The following is a 19,323-nucleotide window of genomic DNA, read 5'->3' as shown; positions in this document are numbered from 1 at the left end:
ACGCCGCAGCTCGTAGGCCTGTCCTGCGTGGTGCACTCTGGGAGTTGGAGTCCCGCAGTAGCGGGCGGGCGGACTCACTTTCCCGTGGTGCCGCGCGGTGGCGGGCCGCTGATGAGGTGGTGGCCGGGGGTCTGTGACCGAGCGCTGGGTCCCCATGGCTGCCTCGTCCCCCTCGCTGGTGGCTGCGGTGCTGGCGCACTCGGGCCGGCTGGAGAAGGAGGATCTGGGCACGCGGATCGCCCGGCTCTCCCGCCGCGTGGAGGAGCTGAAGGTGGGCCCGGGGAGGAGATCGGGGGGCTGGATGTGGGGCGGGTCTGTGGGGTCAGGCGGGAGGCAGGGTAGAGGGGGGATCTAGAGGTCTGGGTGTTGGGGGGGCAGGGGCGATCCAGGCACTGGAGCATGGTGGGACCCCAGTGTGTGTGTGTGTGTCGATAGGGGCAGAACAGGGGGGCTGGGAAGGGGGGAGGAGAAAAGGGGACTCTGGACAGGGGGCTGCCTATGGGGACCCTGGACAGGGCGACTCCAGGGGGACAGGGAGCGCTGGGGGCAGGGGATGAATCTGGGATCATGGGCGGGGGGGGGGCAGTTGGGGAGTAAATGAAGGCGGGTTAGAAAGGCTGTCGGGGGGCCCGGAGAAGGGGAGGGACAGGGTGTGAGCATGGTGGGGGTGACACTGCCCATCTCAACCGTGTCGGGCTGCGATGGGGGTGGGAGGCTTTGGCCCCGTGGCCACGGCCTTGGGGTGTCTGTCTGTGGGTGTTTAGGGTTGCCAACCCTCCAGGATTGGCCTGGAGTCTCCCACAATCGGCATCAATCTCTTGGTGACTATTGAAAACAACCCGGGAGGTTTTAATAGGATATTTTAAGAACATGACATGACGTCATGGTGGGGGAAAAAAAATATCTCCCCGAATAGCTTCAGTCAGAGTTGGCAACCCTATGGGTGTTTGTTTTTCTGATCCCGAGTCCATCCCTTCTACCTAGGGCGAAGTCTGCAACATGATTAACAAGAAGTACAACGAGTTCCTCCCCAGCATGCAGAGCGCTGAGGACTTGGTGTCACAAGTGGACAGTCTGTCCGGCAACATCGACCTACTGAAATCCAGGATCGAAAATGAGGTGACGCAGCAGCGGTTTCACTTTATCTGTATCTAGCAGCTTTCATCCTGCATCATCCCAAAGCAGTGCAACTCCACTGATGTGCAGCCATGAGCATGCTGGCCAGGAAGGCAGGGGAGGAGGATCTTGGCTAAGGATTCCAGGATGAATCGCCGCCTCTTATAAAGAGTGCCCTTGATTGAAACATACCGATGTATGATGTATCAGACCTGGGATATAAATAAAGGCGGGCTATAACTTATTCAGTAATTATGTAGCTGAATGGTTTTCCGTGGTGCTCATCACAGTAGTTTCAGAGCCCCTTGTGTATATTAATGCATTTATCTTCTAAGCCTCACCGCATTGAGATAGGGAGGAATCATTCTTATTTTGCTGATGGGGAAACTGAGGCACGAAGAAGTGGCATGACTTGGCCAAGGTCACACGGAGATTCTGTGCAGAGCTGGGAACTGAGCCCAGATTTTCTGTATATTGATTGCAAGATTGTCCTTCCCGTGGCCTCCTTATATTTTTTGTGTGTGTCGTCCTTTCTATACCCCTGGACTAATTCTCTTAGCTGTCCTCTGCCTTGCCACTCTGGCTTTGAAATCTAAGTTAGAAAGGCTCTAATGCAGGTGGGATATAAATCTGGATTTTTTCTTTGCAAAGGAGAATGATCAACTCAAAAATTATACGATGTGAAAATAACTTTTACATCTGATACCAGTTATGCTATGTTAAAAGTGAAAGAATCTTAAACATCCACTTTACTTGTCTCTGTTTATTTGTTGCTGTGTATTTAATTTATGTTTCTCAGAGTATACAATAACAATCAGTGACGTCAGTTACACTTGTCTGTAGTCAATTTCAGCTTTGGGTTCCTAGTGCTGCAGTATTTAAGGTACAAATGATGCAGGAGATTGTTTGTTTATTTATTTAACAGTTTGGGGATCTTTTTTTAAAAAAAGGGAAACACATCTATTGATCTTGCATGCCTATGGAACCGTTTAAAATGTATACTTAAACTTTACTTTTGGTTAAGTTCAAATTGACATTTATCTAATTTAAAATTGGAGAACTGTTAAAAGCACTCTGGAATCTTTTGACTTGAATAATTTTTTTTTTTAAGATCTGCAATTTGATATCGCCATGTTCTACTTTTTTTCAAAAATTCCCGTACAATAATGCTTTTAATTTTTTTTTACGAGATTTTTTTCTCCTCTGCTTTTTAAAGGTGTCTTTCTAGTGAGATTAAAACAGTCTGATCATACAGAGAAACTGAATATATACACATTTCTGTCAACTGCACTAGGTAAATACACTGAGGAAATAGAACCTTTTTTTCTTTCTAATTTCTTTCCGTTATAATAACCTTAGGTGTTGTTTGTAACTTTTGGAGGTAGGTACGTTTCAGGCAGCACGCTGGTGTTGTCATGTCGGTGTTACTTTTGAAATAGAAATGGCTCTCCTAGCCTTTGGTTACTGTTAATGAACTGCTGAAGGCTTGATGTCTGTGCTGCTGTTCTAGGTCCGGCAAGATCTGAACGTGGCCATTGCGGAATTTACTGAACTGAAGCAGCAGCTGGAGCGAGACTCGTTGGTTCTGAGTGTGCTGAAACAGCTGCAAGAGGTGAGGAAGGAGTCTGGGAAAATGGCTTCAGATGGCGAAGTGTTTCTGTACTTTGTTCCACTGACCTCTTCCTGGCTCTCCATAGTGAATAAATAATCATGACTCTTCTATCTCTATTCATATCATGTTTTTAAAAAGAGCTCTGTAATCTTAGAGCTGAAACTTGTTTGTGTGTGATTACCGAATCATAGAAATGTAGGACTGGAAGAGACCTCAGTAGGTCATCTCATCCAGTTCCCTGCACTGAGGCAGGGCCAAGTATTATCTAGACCATCCCAGATAGGGGTTTGTCCAATCTGTTCTTAAGAACACTCCAATGACAGACGTTCCACAACCAGCTAAGGTAATTTGTTCCAATGCTTAACTATCTTTACAGTTAGGAATTTTTTCCTAATGTCCAACCTAAATCTCCCTTGCTGCAATTTAAGCCCATTGCTTCTTGTCCTGTCCCCCTTCAGCCTTCTCTTCTCCAGACTAACCAAACCCAGGGTTGGGTTTTTTTTTCCCAATCTTTTCTCATTGATCATGTTTTATTGACCTTTAATTATTTTTGTTGTTTTCTCCAAATTGTCCACATCTTTCCTGAAGTGTAGTGCCCTGAACTGGACACAGTACTCCAGTTGAGGCCTTATCAGTGCTGAGTAGAGCGGAGAATTACTTCTCGTGTCTTGCTTACAACACTCCTCCTAATACATCCCAAAATGATGTTCACTTTTTATTTGCAACTGTGTTACACTGCTGACTCATAGTTAGTTTCTGATCCACTATAGCCCACAGATCTCTTTCTGCAGTACTCCTTCCTTGGTAGTAATATCCCATTTTGTATTTGTGCAACTGATTATTCCTTCCTGAGTGTAGTACCTTGTATTTGTTTTATTTAACTTGTATTGAACTCTTTCAGTTTGATAGGGCTATTAAAGACTATAACACTGCATTACTGGAAAAGAAGTATGTTGCAGCAGCTCGCCATCTGGAAAAGGTAGTAACAAGCTTCTCAAATATATGTAAATATATCTCTTATGAATATCGTCAATAAATATCCCGTGATTCCCTTATGTTAGCACTTGCATGCCATCGGATCAATTTGCCTGGTCCCGTGCTCTGGGCATAACTGTCTTCCTCTTATTGCTAGGCACGAAGTAGTCTGAAAACGCTAGAATCCCGCAAAGGCTTTGAGCTGAAGGTTCTGAAGGCCCTAGGCACGGAGCTGACGGTACAGACACAGAACATGCTCTATCACCTGGGAGAAGAGTGGCGGCAAATGGTTTTGTGGAAGCTTCCTCCATCAAAAGGTGCTGAACATCTTAGTTTGGTTCAGTGACAGAAATGATCCTGGCTCGAAAAGCTCTTCAGAGCTAAGAAGTTAGTTAACATAGGTGAGCTAGGATGGATTCAGCTAGCCCTTCCTGCCCGCGGCATATTCCTAAGTGAGTAGGATTGACTGGAGGCAGCGCTCTTTGAATTTCACACCATATGGGGGTGGTTTGGAGCTATCCCAGGCAGCTTGATACATTCAGTGGCTCTTAAAATGTATTTGAAATGTTTCTTCTGGCGCATACAGCAGTATTTCCTAGTGAGTGAGACAGAGAAGCCCGGAGAGTTCTCAGCCTCTAGCTCCTTTCTCGGTCATGATGCAAAACCTGAGAGGTTGTAGGATTTCCCCATATCTAATGTGTTGCTCATCTGCTCCTGAGGAAACCAGTTTGAACAATATCAGATTGTGCGTTATTGAGAAACTGGCTTGGCCCATTACCTGGGTGAGGCTTCTGAAACCTTTCGTCAAGATGAACGTGCTCACCCAGCATAGACTCGTTTGGCAAGTTACACCCCCCTCTCCTGTTCCTTGGAGCCCGCTCTAGTCCCAGGGTGAGGAGGCAATGAGGGAATAATGAAGTGCTGTTTTGAATGAAAAAGTGTAGTTCTGTTGAGGAATAAAATAGAAAGGATTAGTTTCCTCTGACCTATTTATGATAGAGATTGGGTTTACCTGTGCAACAATCTGGCAAACTAATTGAAATGGAAAACTGTTGGTAATTGAAGCTATGTCTAAAGTGATACTGATTCTTTAATCCCTGTGGGGTGTTACAGCTTCCTCTGTGCCATGTAAGGATATCCCCTCCATACCCACATATTAGTGTCTCTGTTCGGAGCGAGCTGTGAGTGTGCAGCATGCCTGATGCACAAGGATTTTTCCAATTCGGTTTTCTGAGGAAGGTCTCATCAGTTGATCTTTCAAGTGACAGTTTCGTTTTCTTGTATATAACTATAGCTCCTTGAGCATATCAGGAAATCCAGACTGCTTTAGCTCAGCCTTGCAAATTCATCATGAATTCGTTCATCACCCACTCTTACCATGACAATTATGAACACACTAAGGATATTTGAATTCCGATGAGTAGAGTTTTGCCAAGCTGCTTTAGATATTTAGGAAGATGTAAACAACTGACACATAGCCAGTGCCCAAATGTATGTATCTCAGTACCCTCTGTACCACAGAAATTCCTCGTTTAAAAAACAAGCTCATGCCTCAGTTGAGTTTATAGTGGAGGAGGGAAAGTAATTATGGCCAAAATGTTCTTTACATCTTAAATTTGCACAGAACTTGAAATAGGGAAATTGCATCAAGACCCGTGTAAAAGACCAACGCAAGCAGTTTGCAATATGCTGACATTCAGAAGATAATGATTCCGGTGCCAACTCCCAAGGCCGGCAAGGGCTGATCATTAGATGGGGGCCAGGAGCGTGACACTGTATCCCAGCCACCCTTGAGATCTCCCTGGCTTATGGTCAGGGAAATGAGGTGAAGAAAGAAGAGCTTAATGGTTTGTTTTAGCGCCAATCCAAGAAGTCCTGTAGACTGTCAGCTCCTCTCTAGCCCAGTTCGCATTGTAATGGAGATGGTTATGCTCTCTCTTAGAAATCAGCAGTGCAGAGACAGTGATGCAGACGGAGTTGCACTTACGCACCATGCCATTGAAGGAAGATCAGATCGCTGGATCACCTGTTGCTTCTGTGCTCCAGGCATTTGCTGTCCTAGGAGAACTGCACACCAGGCTTAAACTTTTTGGTAAGACAGGCCTTTGTGTCCCATTAAAACGAGCTATAGAGAGGCCTGCTGTTAGATAGTGAATTTGTTTCAAGAATCTGCCAGCGTGGGACTGGGTCCCATTGTCAGTTCAAAATACGGAACAGAATGTGGGAAGAGGGAGGCATTTAGAGTCATAGACTTTAAGGTCAGAAGGGACCATTGTGATCGTCTAGTCTGACCTCCTGCATAACACAGGCCACGGAATCTCATTCACCCACATTTTGTTGATGGCCTTAGGCCTTGGTCAGATAATTCAGCCCTTCCCTTGTCACACTGGCCTCTTCCCAAGGTCTGGGTTGACTTTCAGCAGGCAGCACCTCTCCGAGGAGTCACTCTCTCAGGTAGGATGTATGTTTTGTTTTCTTCCTCTGTCACATTTTTATTGTCCCCCTCTCCCATCCCCTTGCCATTCTCTTTGTCCAGCGCTGCTGCTGGTGGTGGTAGCAGAAGTATTGCTACCCTAGTGTGACAGCCCTCTGGGCTGGGCAGAGTTGTGGAATTGCAGGTGCACAGGGATTCCCACACCGAAATGAAGCCCTCAGATAGAAGCATCCTTCCACATCCTCTAGGACCAGGTTACCCCATGGCACCTGAGAATGGAATCCCATGGCTCCTATTCATGTGCAATTGCCCTGAATTATTTATCCCTCCCTGTCAAGTTGGTTTATTACTTCATTTTGATCTGTGGTTTTGTGGCTCGATGGGCTTGTATATAAAACTGTTTCCTGGTTGTAGTCCCCTCCCAGCCAGGCGTTAATTTCAGGCTGTTCCAGGTGATTATAACCGCAGGTCGTAGTAAAGCAATTAGCGAGCTCTGCCAGTTGCCGGCATACAGTTTCACATGGCTGGTTTTGTAAAGAGTTTATCATTTGATTTATAAAATCATAGGCTCTATGCCTGAGTCCCCAGGCTTAAACCAAACACGCTGCCTCAAGAACACTCCTGATTTTACAGCTACCCCAGGGGAGTGTTCCTCATCCCGAATTTGGGCAATCCTAAAACCAAGGTGCCGCTCATAGCTAGTCCCTCTTGGGCTCTACTGGGGCAAACAGCCTACTTGACTGCATAGTGATGCTGAAGATCATCTTTCTCTTCCTTTGTCAGGCCAATTACTGCTGAAGTACATCCTCAAGCCACTGATTTCTTATCCCTCCCTTCGCCCCCTGCTGGAGGAGCAGCCTGACACCGTCGTCTTGCACTTTGAGTCTGCGGAGCCTAATCTGGAGCATCCATCCCCAATGGAGGTTTTTGGCAAGATCACGCTGGTGCTTGAAGTTCTTCACAAACACTTGCTGAGTAGGTAGTTCGTCCCCTGAGAATTAGCGTGAGATGCTGCTCTCCACAGCTGGCTCACCTAGCTGTTGTGGAGAGCTCTTGGAATGGTTAGCAGTAAAGCAGCACTGGTTTACGCCAGGGAGCCGCTGCTCTCTGTAATACTGCTGTGGCAGTGCCCTGGGATGGGCTGTTGTAGCTCAGTGAGGCTTTGCAATGCTTGGGCAGCTTTGAACACTGCAAAACTGCCCTTGGTTCCCTCTCCTTTGGGACCCTTTAATCTTCCCCGCTCTGTTGTGCTTCCTCACTGTGGCTCTGCAGACTGTCTTACCTCCTCTTTTCATGAGAAGTGTGTGATACTACAGGAAGATGGGAATTCCTGAGCGAGGAGTCACTTCTTGAAGGCTCATTTAATTTCCTGGTCTCTTTGAGGGAACAGCCAGCAGCACTGAAATGAGAAAGTGGGGTTTGAGTGACTCTGAGCATTCGGGAGAAACCCATACCATGAAAATGAAGCACAAAGAGTATTTAGCGTGTAGGCCATCGAAGAAATGCTTTATTTCTCTGTAGAAAGAGTTGTTCTCAGAGGACCAGTATTGCTAAATCATTGCTTTGTGAGAAGCTCTGGGGAACTTGAGGAAAAAAGCTAGAATGCATGATACAATCTGCGGGAAATTCTGTCTAGGACTAGTCACACTGGAGGATCTCTTCACAAAGCGTGAATGGGGCACATTCCAGGCACTGAGCAAACTCACTGGGGACACAGGTTCAGTCTCCATTTAAAATCGGTGAGTGGTTCAGGAGGCAGGGAATTCCTGTACGTGGCCCGAGACCAGAGACCATCTGCTGAAATGGAACCATTGACAGTTCCTGTTCTGAGCTCCCAATGGGGTGTGGAAGGGATCGAGAGCTTTGCCCCCGGGAGCATATTTCAAAACCCATTTGTGTTCTTTCTTTTGAATCCAGATGTGTCCCTCGATGAGTGTGGGGAAAATGACAAGGATTCCAGAGTGGTATTGGCAGAGATGCTGGGTGACATGGTCTGGGAGGAGGTATCTGGCTGCCTCATTCAGGAATGTCTGGTGTACTCGATTCCAGCAAACAGCAGCAAACTAGAGCAGTACGTCGAGGTAGGACTCAAAGCATTTAAAATCCATGCAACATAAAGCCTGGAAAGGCAGATTCTGCAATAACTGGAATTGTCTCTGATCTTTATCCTCTGCCACAATGGGAACTTTCAAAGTCAGTCTCTGCCTTAAGCCGTGTCTCATATTCCTGCGGTGCCAATAATGGTGCAATGTGTTTAACTATGTATTTTCTGCTACTCTGAAACCTATGTATTTTCTGTATCCCAGCATAAAAATCAGTCAGATGCAGTTGACGATAGCAGCACTGAGTCCGAACAGCAGCTCAAACTAGCTTAAGACCTCTTGCTTTTGCTAAACAAGCTGCAATCAGCACAAACATTCTCGTTATAAAGAAGAGAGGGTGGCAATGAGGGCTGGGACTTACTCCCTCCTTGGTCCAAAATAGACCAGATTTGGTGACTCGCAGGGCATGCTGCTGAGGGCATTCTTCCTAGACGATGAGGAATATCGGTAGCTGGCTGACTGGCCAGGTTCCTGTGGAACTGATTTCAGTGCTGCCGAGACTTAATTTAATTGTGTTTACTGTATGATTAATTGTGTTACAGCTCTTAAAGCCCTAGGCAAGGGTCGTTATTATTTTAAACCTAAATAAATAAAATAGAATTTGGTCCCAGTTCACAAATGGTATTTAGTGTCTAACTCGTGTTGAAATCAATGGGAGTTAGGCACCTAAATACCTTTGAGGTTCTGGGCCCTAGTGCTGGTGAAAGGTGCCAGACTGACAGCTGGACTTTGGAGTCTTTTTCCCAGAAGTGCCAGTAGCAGCAAAGCTTCTCCCAGGCCACTTTTCCACAGGGAGCCCCTCTCTTTTCCGTTTCGTTCACTCCTTGGCACTGCAGTTGAGATTGCCAACAAAGGGGGGGACAGTTAGTGTCCACTGTAATATTTTTGTTCTGGACACATGTTCATGGGCCCTCAACTGAAACAGACACCTCACAAGGGCCACTGAAGCGCTGTCGAGTGGTTACAGTTTGGGGTCATTACTGACTGGAACCAGATTTAAAGCTCTTCCAACCCTTGTACTTCCTTTGTATCCACTCTGTGCTTTCCGTTGAGCTGGAGAATGTCTAGCTGCTTTTGATCCTGCTTCTTGATGATTATAACTCCCAATAATAGCGTGGAAACGATTTATGTTTAACTCTCTTCTCAGGTGATTAAATCCACGGAGGAATTTGAAAAAAGCTTGAAGAACATGGGGTTTTTAAAAGGAGATGCCACGGACTTACTGAAATACGCCCGCAATGTCAATTCCCACTTCGCTAACAAAAAATGCCAGGACGTGATCGTGGCAGCCAGAAAGTTGATGACCTCAGAAATACACAACACTGTAAAGGTGCTAGAGATCGCAATTTACAATGCGTATTTGTAAGAAACCATCTAGCTATTGAAGGAGAACAGCTTAAAAACACTGAGTCTGGTTTTTATAGATTGGTTTGTTCTTGTTATCTGTGTGAACTCTGCAGGAAATGGTTGCTTCTTAAAACTTTGGGAGCCCTCAAGTGCATTTTCCGTAGGGCTGATATTCTAACTAACAAGCTGAATATGATTTTTAAAATAATGGAATGAAGCCTTCCTCAGAACAAGATAGCTGGTTTTATGCATTTTTCTGAGGATCATTATAACTAATAGAAACCTAAAGAGAAAAGATCCTTTAGATGGTGCTTAAGAATGAGATAGTTGCCTACTATGAATTACACATTCAGCTGTTATCATGCCATATACATTTGTGAGCTCCTCAGACTAGCTCCGGTGGAGTCCATGGAATTCACAGCCTGGTGTGCACATAGGGTCTGTGTAATTCACTGTTAAACTGCCTTATGCTGTCTCCATTCTCTGGGAACTGAGTTGTGATGTGTGCCTCTTGTTTCCTCCTTAGATCACACCTGATTCCTCGGTAGCGATACCAAAACTGCCTGACCCTGGGGCAGGTGATAATTTAAAAATGCAAAAAGCCTCCAAAATGCTGCACAACGAGCTGATAAATTTGGAGAATGAGACCAAACTGAGCCAGCAAACATTCTCTCTGCCTACCTGCCACATCAGTGTGTCTGTGGAGAAATTGATGGAGTTGGCTTATCAGACCCTGGTGGAGGCTACAACCAGCACAGATCAGTGGTAAGAACTCTGAATTGGTGGGTAGAGCCCAAGGGACGCTCTCAGTGTCAGGACACCTGATTACAGGCACAAATACTAGAAAGGGCAGAACATGTAATTCACTTAAAAATAATCAAGGTTAAATGGTTAATGAAAGCTGCTGATTTGCCACTTGGAGACTGAATCCCCGGATTAATCCAGCAAACAGGAACAGCTGCCATGCAGCCTTTCTGGCAGCCCTCATCACGCAACGTCTAGTGGTGATGGCCTCTAAGGGTGTGTTGAAATGGGCTTTATTTAGCTAACATGGTAATTGACACATGGTAAAATGCTAGTGTGGACGAGGCAGTTCGTAGTTTTCAATCATGTTAGCAGATCAGGATAAAAACCGGTGCCTTGTCCATGCTAAAATCTTACCATGTGTTAGCTGACAATTGGTGAAAAGCTTTTTTTTTCCCAGCCAAGACAAGGTGTAAGGGTGTCATTGCCAGGGAGGGTGAGTTGCCTGTTTTCCTACCACATCATCACCCGAGTGAAAGCAAAGAACCCGAGCTGTACATTTGGCAGGGATTTCGAGGAGCCAAGTGTCCAAGGCTGTATTTGTCTGGCCTGATAACTGGAGACCATGGCTCTGGTTGGGGAGGGAGGATTGCGTACAGAGTGCTCACCATACTGCTACAGCAGAGTGTTAATTTTTCAGGCGCGTGTGTGTGGGCAGGGGAGAGAAGGGAAATGCTGTCTCCCTGGTTAAAGATGGATTTCAGAGGTTCTTGGTGACTGCTCTTGAAATTAAATGTACAGCTAGGTCTCCAAGTGAAAAGGCAGAGCTAGTGAGGGCCAGGGGTTTACCATATCTGCCTTGACCAAGCATCTCAGTCATCTCCTCTTCGCAGCCTCAGGTGGGATTTTCAGAAGTGTCTCTGGGTGTGTCTACACTGGAGCTTGGGGTGTGAGTTCCAGTGCAAAGAAGCAGTCTCGCTTGAGTTCCGATTGAGTTAGTGCACTAAAAAGAGCAGTGTAGCCACAGTGGGACAGGCAAGCCGCCCGAGCACGTACCCAGAGTTTCAAAGGGAACGGCTAGCCCATCCTGTCACCTGTGCAGCTGTGATCAGCATGCTATCTTGATCAGCGCTGGCCCAGATGTGTCTCTCCAAGCTGGGAATTACACCTCCAGCACGACGCCCAATTGGCTTCCAGTGGAACTTGTGCTGCTAAGTTACTTAGGTACTTCTGAAAATCGTCCCTTAGTCTCTGCTGGTTGTATTTGACGTCAGGGTCCAAAACCCAGCCATTGAATTCTTTCTCCTTTCAGCACTGCATTAAGAATGCGCCGCTTGCTGCATGCATTAGTTCCAACTGGAAGATTGTTAACATGAACTTTATTTGCCTTGCAGTTGTATCCAGCTCTTTTACTCTGTGCGAAACATCTTCCATTTGTTCTATGACGTCGTGCCAATTTACCACAAGTAAGTGTGTGAGTGTTACACAGGGGCCTGCTTTTTTGGGTGGGGAGCCAAGCTATTTATTTATAATACTCCTACTCACTCCTGTGCTTGTCCTGGGTGGTCTTTGGTTTGGTGGACGGATACTCCCTTCTCCTTTGGGAAAAATAGCACTCCATCTCTTAAAAAAAACCCTCATATAATAATAATACATAGCTTTTATATAGTGCTTTTCATTAATAGAATCACTGCCCATAGCCTTTCAACCCAAGTGTGGCTTGTAAGACTGTTTCATGGTGTGCTTCCCTGCCCCCACTTGCTGGTGTCTTTCCCTTGGGGAGAAGCAGTGGTAGGAAAGGGTTAAAATCCAAGGCTACAACTGGATTTGAGGACCCTTAGCTCTGGTGGCCCTGCCACAACCCAGTGCTTTCCTCTCCTTTTGACACAGGTGAGAGTTTCTTGTCGCCTCCCTCTTGATTTCACCTTCCTGCTATTATCAAATGGCTTTCCTGCTTCTAAGTCTTCACATTAACGATCATTTGAATCTAGACATGGCTAGAGTGTGGGCATGACTACACTGAAAACACTACAGCCGCAGACCTGGGCCACTGCAGTGCTTCAGTGTGGACACTGCCTACCGGATGGGAGGGGTTCCCCTGTCGGCCTGGGTAATCCACCTCCTCGAGAGGTGGTAGCTAGGGTGATGGAAGAATTCAACCTAATGCTGTCTATATAAGGACTTAGGGCGACTTAACTACACTGCTCGGGCGTGTGGACTTTTAACCCCCCGAACATCGTAGCTATGCCGAGACCAGGCCTACAGAGGTGATGATGTTGTGCTACCCTCTCAACATGTAATGTCCATGGTGTGTGAGAGTCAAGAGGCCACATGCTTTTATTCTCGCTAACTGTCCCCCATGATGCATGTTGCTTTTGATTAGTTAGCAGCAGCATTGATCTAAGAGTGGAGGTAGCCTCTTGCCTATTGAGTGTCTGACCTGTGGAGCATTTCTGAAGTCTAGAACAATATTAGGATATTTATTTTATTTTTAGAGGCCCAGATCTGATTAAAAAAATGTCTCTTTATTTCTTCCCTTCTCTTCCTCCTCCTTCCTTGGGTAGAGAAAACCTTCAGAAACTACCCCAGCTCGCTGCCATTCATCACAACAACTGTATGTACATTGCCCACCACTTGCTGACCCTGGGGCATCAGTTCCGATACTGCCTTACCAACATACTGTATGATGGAGCAGCTACTTTCGTAGATCTGGTACCTGGCTTTAGGAGACTTGGTAATTTTACCTTTGAAACTGAAACATACTGACTAGCATCTCATCCCAGTATTTGTAACTGAGCGATTTATAATTTAAATCTGACTTGGTGGTAAAAGCAGTGGACTGGGCATTAGGAATCCTGGCACTGTGTGACCCTCAGCAAGTCACTTAACTTCTTTGTCCCTCCTTTCTGTTATCTGTGTAAGGAGGCAATGCTTCAATGAGAGAGGGGGCTGGCTCTGAGGTTTATAGAGCATTAGACGAAAGGTGCTACAGAAGTGCTGAGTATGATTAATGTTACACAGAGTAATATTGGTCATAACGTGGCTTATTCTACATCACTATCCAATGTGATTTGTTAGTCCTATTGATTTCAGTGGGAGTTTGCGTACCCACGTTTACATTTTCAGTTCCCTGATGCTGTCAGCAAGGAAGTTGCTGTGCCAGAGCCAACTTTCAGGTAGCATTTGAGATATAGTGGAGGAATTCCCAGAGTGCAGAATTCTAACGTGGTCTGTGGCCATTCCGGTAATGCCAAGGGGTGGTCTCCTGCTCTGCTCTGCTCTGGCTTGATTAGAGCAGCCTTCTTCATTGGCTACTGGTGGTATGAATCCTTATTCTGAGATTACATATTATACCCCCTGCATGTGATGAGAAGGCGGCTCTGTCTGCTAGAGCCCTCTGCCACTTCACAAGGTGGCAAGATAGCCTTGATTGTCCCTTTCTGTATAATGGTGCACAGTTCCCGGAATGATTTTTTGTACAGTGAAATCCCAAGCTCACATGGACACTCTGGAAGCTGCTGTCCTCTGTTCTGGGCATTTGCTAGATTGTTGTAAGAAGCCAAAGAAACAAAATGCAGGAAAAAACCTTTCAATGTGTTGATCTGACAAAAGCAGGGAATCCATAGTTAATGCTGCTGTTGTTTATTTTATCTTGCACTGTAGGAATCAGAAATGTGTGAGATCTCACATGCTGTGGGTGGGTGGATTACGGGTGCAGTTTCCTCTTCCCTGGCTGTGTGTGCCTGGCAGAATGGTGCCATGTGGCTGTTCTATGAAACTGGAAAAGGCAAATGTATTAGTCTTATCAAACTTGATCCTAATTTTACGGCAAGTTTATGATTCCAGTGCTGAATGTCTCAGAATAGGCAAATCAGATTTAATGCTGACATCATCTGAGGCTGTGGAATAAATGGCTTCTTCCTCCTCTCATTTGCTCCTGCAGGCCTGGAGTGTTTTCTGGCCCAGATGCGTGTGCAGAAAGGAGAGCTCCTGGAGAGATTGTCAAGTGCAAGGAATTTTTCCAATATGGACAATGAGGAAAACTATTCTGCAGCAAACAAAGCAGCAAGGCAGGTGAGTGATACCAACCAAAGGGCTGTACAGACCCTAGTGTAATGTATCTGTGTGGTTTTCCCCTTTTAGTAGCAGTAAGAATTCTTAGCACGGATATAATGCCTGGCATTCAAATACAGTGGAACCGAAATAACTTTTTATTTATTTATTTATTTTCTCCCCATGCTTTTTTTCCTTTTTATAAAAACTGAAAAATATTCATTTTGATTCCATTCACTTCAACTCAACATGAAAGATTTTTTTTTATTTGAATTGCTTTCTCAAAAAATTTGAGGATTTTGGTAAAATTTTCGATTTTATTTTTTTCATTTTGTTTGAAAATTTTCCGGGAAAAGAGCTTTTTTGGGGGGGTGGGCGGGGAACCACCTCTAGATCCAAGCTTAAAAATACTAGTTTTTTCTTAATATGATACCTTAAATTGCCTTCTCCTGCCTTTGAAAGCTAGTTTATAACTGTGTAATTGCCTTATCATCTTTACTGTCTATCTTCGTTTGTGATTCGGGATAAGATGGAGTTGTTATCTTCCAGGTTCTGCACCAGCTAAAGAGACTTGGCAAAGTATGGCAAGATGTGCTTCCAGTCAACATCTACTGCAAGGCCATGGGGACCTTACTGAACACAGCACTCAGTGAGATCATTAATAGAATCACTGCCCTGGAGGTAAGGGGGGATTGCATGGACTCTGCATACCAAGGATCAAATGTTGTTCTAAATAAGGCGCTTGTTTACTTTACAGATGAGCTTTCAAGAACCAACTTTCAGGGCCACTCTTGACTTTCACTGATATCTAGGATCCAGTGCAACAGAAATACTTCAAGCTTCCATCATCCAGAACCAACTGCGACCACACACACAAACAAGGTGAAATCCTGGCACCATTGCAGCCAATGGAAAAACTCCTATTCGCTTTAGTGGAGTAGCTGGATTTCACCTTTTAGTGTTGAACTGAGTGTGTGGTGCACCTTAGGACTTGGCAAAGTGTAGTAGGATGATGGCGTTTGCAACGTTTCAGGGTGGTTTATCTGAGTCTTGCTTAGAGCAGATTTAGTCATTTTGAAAGTTCCTGCAAACCAGGGAATCTGAAAATCTTTGGTCCAGAAACATCAAAAACACAAGGATTCCAAAATGAAATATACTTCTGGGATCTCCAGCAGCTGCTCAGAGAAATGGACATAAATCACGTCAGTTTCACTGCTGCCAACTATTGAATAGCAGCTGTTAATCTGATATGAATCGTATCAGCTACTGCTGGGTATCCCAGGGTCTGCTGGCTCCGGGGACCCCAGGGCTGCCAAACTCCCAGGCCAGCTGGGTCACCAGCTGCCCAACTCATGCAGGGTGGGGCGCCAGCTGGCCTGGGAGTCCTGCTCAGTGGCAACCCTGAGAGCCCCAGCTCCCTGCTGCAGTGCTCGGGGGCCATACATGAATCTATCTTCATCCTATCTAGGCACCGCATACTGCATGATCTCCATCCCAAATTTTGCTCTGCTTAAAAAATCTGGTTGTTTTTACCTCTTTTTCTCTCTTTATTTCCCTATTCTGTGTCTGTGAAGCGATTGGCAGGTTATGCTGGGACAGGTAGTAAAATGAACATATTAAATCGTTTAAAGGAAATACCATTTCATACCAAATGACTGAAATGTGTTCATCCATCTGATCCAATTGTGATCTGTACACAAGTCTACCAGAAAAGAATTAAACCGATAATGCATCTCTTCTTTGTATGAGCTTCTTTACAGGAAGACTGCTACGGCTGTGTCTGTCAATAAACATAAAGCTTACATTTATTAGGTCGGCATAGTCTGAGCGATTTCCCTATAACGTGTTCAAGCCTTTATAATAATGTTCCTTGCTTCTCAGCAAGATGTTCTGCATTCCATTAAGACATATGTGCTCCTTGAAGCAGACACAGATACTCTGCTGAGCAGACACCAAGAGCTTGTTGAAATGCACACATTCATAAACAAGTCCTTTCGGCCTAGGAAGAGTGGCAGATAGGAAGCTGAAGAAACCTAGTGTCTCCCGTGGTATGTTAAGTATGGTTCAGATCACTGATTTATCTTCACAAAGCTTTCTGGTCCTTTCATGTCACTTTCTGCTGTAAGCACCAGAAAATGCTTAATTGTTCCTTTGAATAGTGCTCCCCATTTGTGCAATTCCAGGATATCTCTGCTGAGGACGCCGACAGATTGCACTCCCTGTGCAGGATCATGCTGGAAGAAGGACCTCTGGTGTTCACTCCATTACTGGAAGAGAACAAAAATAAGAAATACCAAGAGGAGGTTCCAGTCTATGTGCAGAAATGGATGATGTTCAAAGAGCTGATGATTATCCTGCAGGCCAATCTCCAGGAAATAGTAGATCGGTAGGTGTCTTTCCTTTCTTCTAATACCCACAGGAATTCTTTCACAAATGTATGGGGTTGATAGGTAATGTCGTCACACCTGCAGTGTTCTCAGTTGAAGGAACGCTGTCCGCTTGAAATCGAGTTAGTTTTAATAAACACATGTAAAGTACTTTTGGATATTGCACCCGCCAATATTCCCCCCTTTTTGTTTTTTGTGATTTTTGTGCATTTTCCCTGTTTCTGTGCAAAAGACCAACCCAAATGGGAAAATGACAGACTGTACAGGAGAGGAGTGAAAGTGACTATCCACAAAATACTGCCCAGTGCCCAAAGGCAGAAAAGTGTAAAACCTGACCAATACGGTTCTCTCTATTCTCTCATAAGTCAGCGTAATCTTAGGCCTGCCTTGTGTGTCTCATTGGAGTCACCTTGGCGCTCTGCCCATCGCTTGTGATGTTATCTGTGCCTACTTGCTGTTTACTGCAGTTTTACCAAAGAGTCAGGCTTTCCTGTGTGGCCAGGCTTGCTCCATTAGACTGGCATGGGAGACTCGCATGAATTTTACATGAGGGTGGGGCCCACATACCTCTGAGTGCAACACTAACTGGCAGTAGATGTCTGGAACCAGACAGTCCCCGTCCACAATTGCGCTACGAGCACCTTTGAGGGGTGTGGATTGCTTACTGTCTTCGGCAGCCTTCGCTGAGAGGCCCAAAGCGTGTGGAGAGCAAACAGAAAAATCAGCTTCTCCCCTGTATCAAAGAGCTCTGTCACAGTCTGCACTGTGAGCTACTTACAGCTGCTGTCGGAACAACTGGAGATCTTTCAGAATTCTCTGGTTCCACCCCAAGCCTGGCAGTCCCAAGAGATGCTGACTTCGTTGGACCCAGTAAATAGATGCAGAGCAGGCTGTAAGTTTATTCTGAGCTAGATGCAAAGCAGAGAGAGCCCTGTCCGTAGTGAAAATCCCCAAGAGCAGGTCCTGCTGTTACATCAGTTGCTTTATAAATGTGACTGTTTTAATAGTGGACAGGTGGTTAGCGGGTCAGTAATCGGATACATTTGAAGCTGTTGGAGCAGACAGTGGCTCCTTGCCCTAGAATTAGTTGTAACAATACCCAAACTTCATATCACTGGAGTGAGAGGAAGTTATGCAGGCGAGAACTGTGCTTGTAAACTAAGCAGAGTTGAACTAGTCAGGAGTGTAGGACTGGTTGTGGGGAGCAAGCTCCGGAGAACTGCATTGGTTTCATTAAAGGGGTCAGAAGAGCTGTGGTAGAAATAGAGATTGGTATTAACCTGTAGCTGTACAGCTCAGTCAAACGATTGCCTTTTCCTCTCTTCCAGATGGGCGGACGGCAAAGGGCCCCTTGCCGCTGAATTCTCCCCCACTGAGGTAAAGAGTTTAATCCGAGCCTTGTTCCAGAACACCGAGAGGAGAGCGGCGGCCCTTGCGAAAATTAAATAGCCTTGTGTTTACTCCTGTACAATAGACCTTTTCCTGGAAAAGCAACAGTAAATCGGGTTTCAAACTGTTATTTGGAGTTAACCCTTTTTTCTAATACGTTTAGCTTTAAGAAAGCACTTCCTAAAGGCCTGGCCAATGGGGAAAAACTTCACCCAGCTCAGCATCCATACAAGAAATGGAGCAATGTAATGCAGCTTGGCCTCCAAAAGCAAAGGAGAGTAACTCCTTGGCACTCGCTGTTGCTCCTTCGTCCACTCCCCAGAGAAGTGCTGTGCTGTAAAACTCTGGCTCCGGACATGTAGTCTACCAGCCCGGACCCATGTTGGGCAATAAGGGGTAACTTATCAGCTAGGAAAATTTCATTGCTACCATGTAAAGCACATTTGTGGAGGTCATCACTGTGGTGGCGGTAGATTCTGGAAGTGGTGCCGTTTTTCTAGATCACACAATGTTTAAATGGGACCGGGCACCAAAGTTGAAAAAATCTGAAAATCACAAAAAGGGCCGTAACTCAGATGCATAGTTTAATTTTGACCAAAACCGTCAGTCTTCTCAATACAAATCATACTGTTTTGGAAGGTTTGGGAAACATTTAGCCCCAGGTGATCAGTTTTATGCATGTCCCTGTACTCTTTTACCTTTGGTTAAAGCAAGTCTGTAGTCACGCGACAGTAAGAGCTTGTTTGTACCATATAATACATCAAAATATTTGTCATTATTTGTAGAATAGACTGATCTGAGAAGTTCTTTCTGTCTGCTATTTTTATTAAGTTACACAGATGACAAGACCCCACCCTCTAATTATAAAACATAGATTGATGATGTTGTCTGCTCGGCCAGAGACATAAGCCTAGAGCACACATGGTAGATATAATTTCAATAATAATACATGTGAACTCCTTAGAGAACAGTAATGACTCTTAGTAGAAGGGCTGTAGAATGTGTTGTATGAATCTGTCGTGGAATAACACAGCATAGCCATGTGCTGTCAATGTAACCCCTACATCTAACAAGGGGCTATTGACTGGCTAATGCAGCACCCCTTCAAGCTCTATTTACTCACAAACAGTCTCAGTAATTTGCAGATAGTTAAAACATTTCTGC

The 19,323-nt window shown here is 45.3% G+C and overlaps 2 protein-coding genes and 1 long non-coding RNA gene across 4 annotated transcripts in view; 1 reads left to right on the top strand and 2 right to left on the bottom strand.

Moving 5' to 3' along the window:
* The window catches only part of TMPRSS5 (transmembrane serine protease 5), a 63,990-nt gene that overhangs the window by 12,657 nt on the left and 32,010 nt on the right, over positions 1 to 19,323 (bottom strand). The gene's annotated exons all lie outside the window — the stretch shown is intronic.
* ZW10 (zw10 kinetochore protein) lies at positions 8 to 18,289 on the top strand. Its single transcript, XM_065570651.1, has 16 exons — positions 8 to 271; positions 985 to 1,119; positions 2,627 to 2,728; positions 3,630 to 3,707; positions 3,861 to 4,020; positions 5,646 to 5,795; positions 6,921 to 7,112; positions 8,055 to 8,218; positions 9,387 to 9,569; positions 10,113 to 10,351; positions 11,725 to 11,796; positions 12,895 to 13,064; positions 14,274 to 14,404; positions 14,933 to 15,064; positions 16,567 to 16,769; positions 18,099 to 18,289. Exons 1-16 carry the CDS (start codon positions 155 to 157, stop codon positions 18,217 to 18,219), a joined length of 2,349 nt encoding a protein of 782 aa, XP_065426723.1. The 5' UTR covers positions 8 to 154; the 3' UTR covers positions 18,220 to 18,289.
* LOC135976099 (uncharacterized) lies at positions 16,688 to 18,186 on the bottom strand. The gene is made up of 2 exons (XR_010593333.1): positions 18,051 to 18,186; positions 16,688 to 17,678 (listed from the first exon to the last, which is right to left on the bottom strand). It is a non-coding gene; the product is annotated as an uncharacterized LOC135976099 (long non-coding RNA).

Source organism: Chrysemys picta, chromosome 16, assembly GCF_011386835.1.
Source record: "Chrysemys picta bellii isolate R12L10 chromosome 16, ASM1138683v2, whole genome shotgun sequence".
Classification (NCBI taxonomy): Eukaryota; Metazoa; Chordata; order Testudines; family Emydidae; genus Chrysemys; species Chrysemys picta.
The sequence above is the reverse complement of the archived record's forward strand: the minus strand, read 5'-3'. Positions and strand labels throughout refer to the sequence as shown.

Coding starts and splice junctions, on each gene's coding strand:
- ZW10 (XM_065570651.1), top strand. CDS start 155: ATGGCTGCCTCGTCCCCCTCGCTGGTGGCTGCGGTGCTGGCGCACTCG. Junction 272..984: donor GCCGCGTGGAGGAGCTGAAG/GTGGGCCCGGGG, acceptor CCTTCTACCTAG/GGCGAAGTCTGCAACATGAT. Junction 4,021..5,645: donor GAAGCTTCCTCCATCAAAAG/GTGCTGAACATC, acceptor GCTCTCTCTTAG/AAATCAGCAGTGCAGAGACA.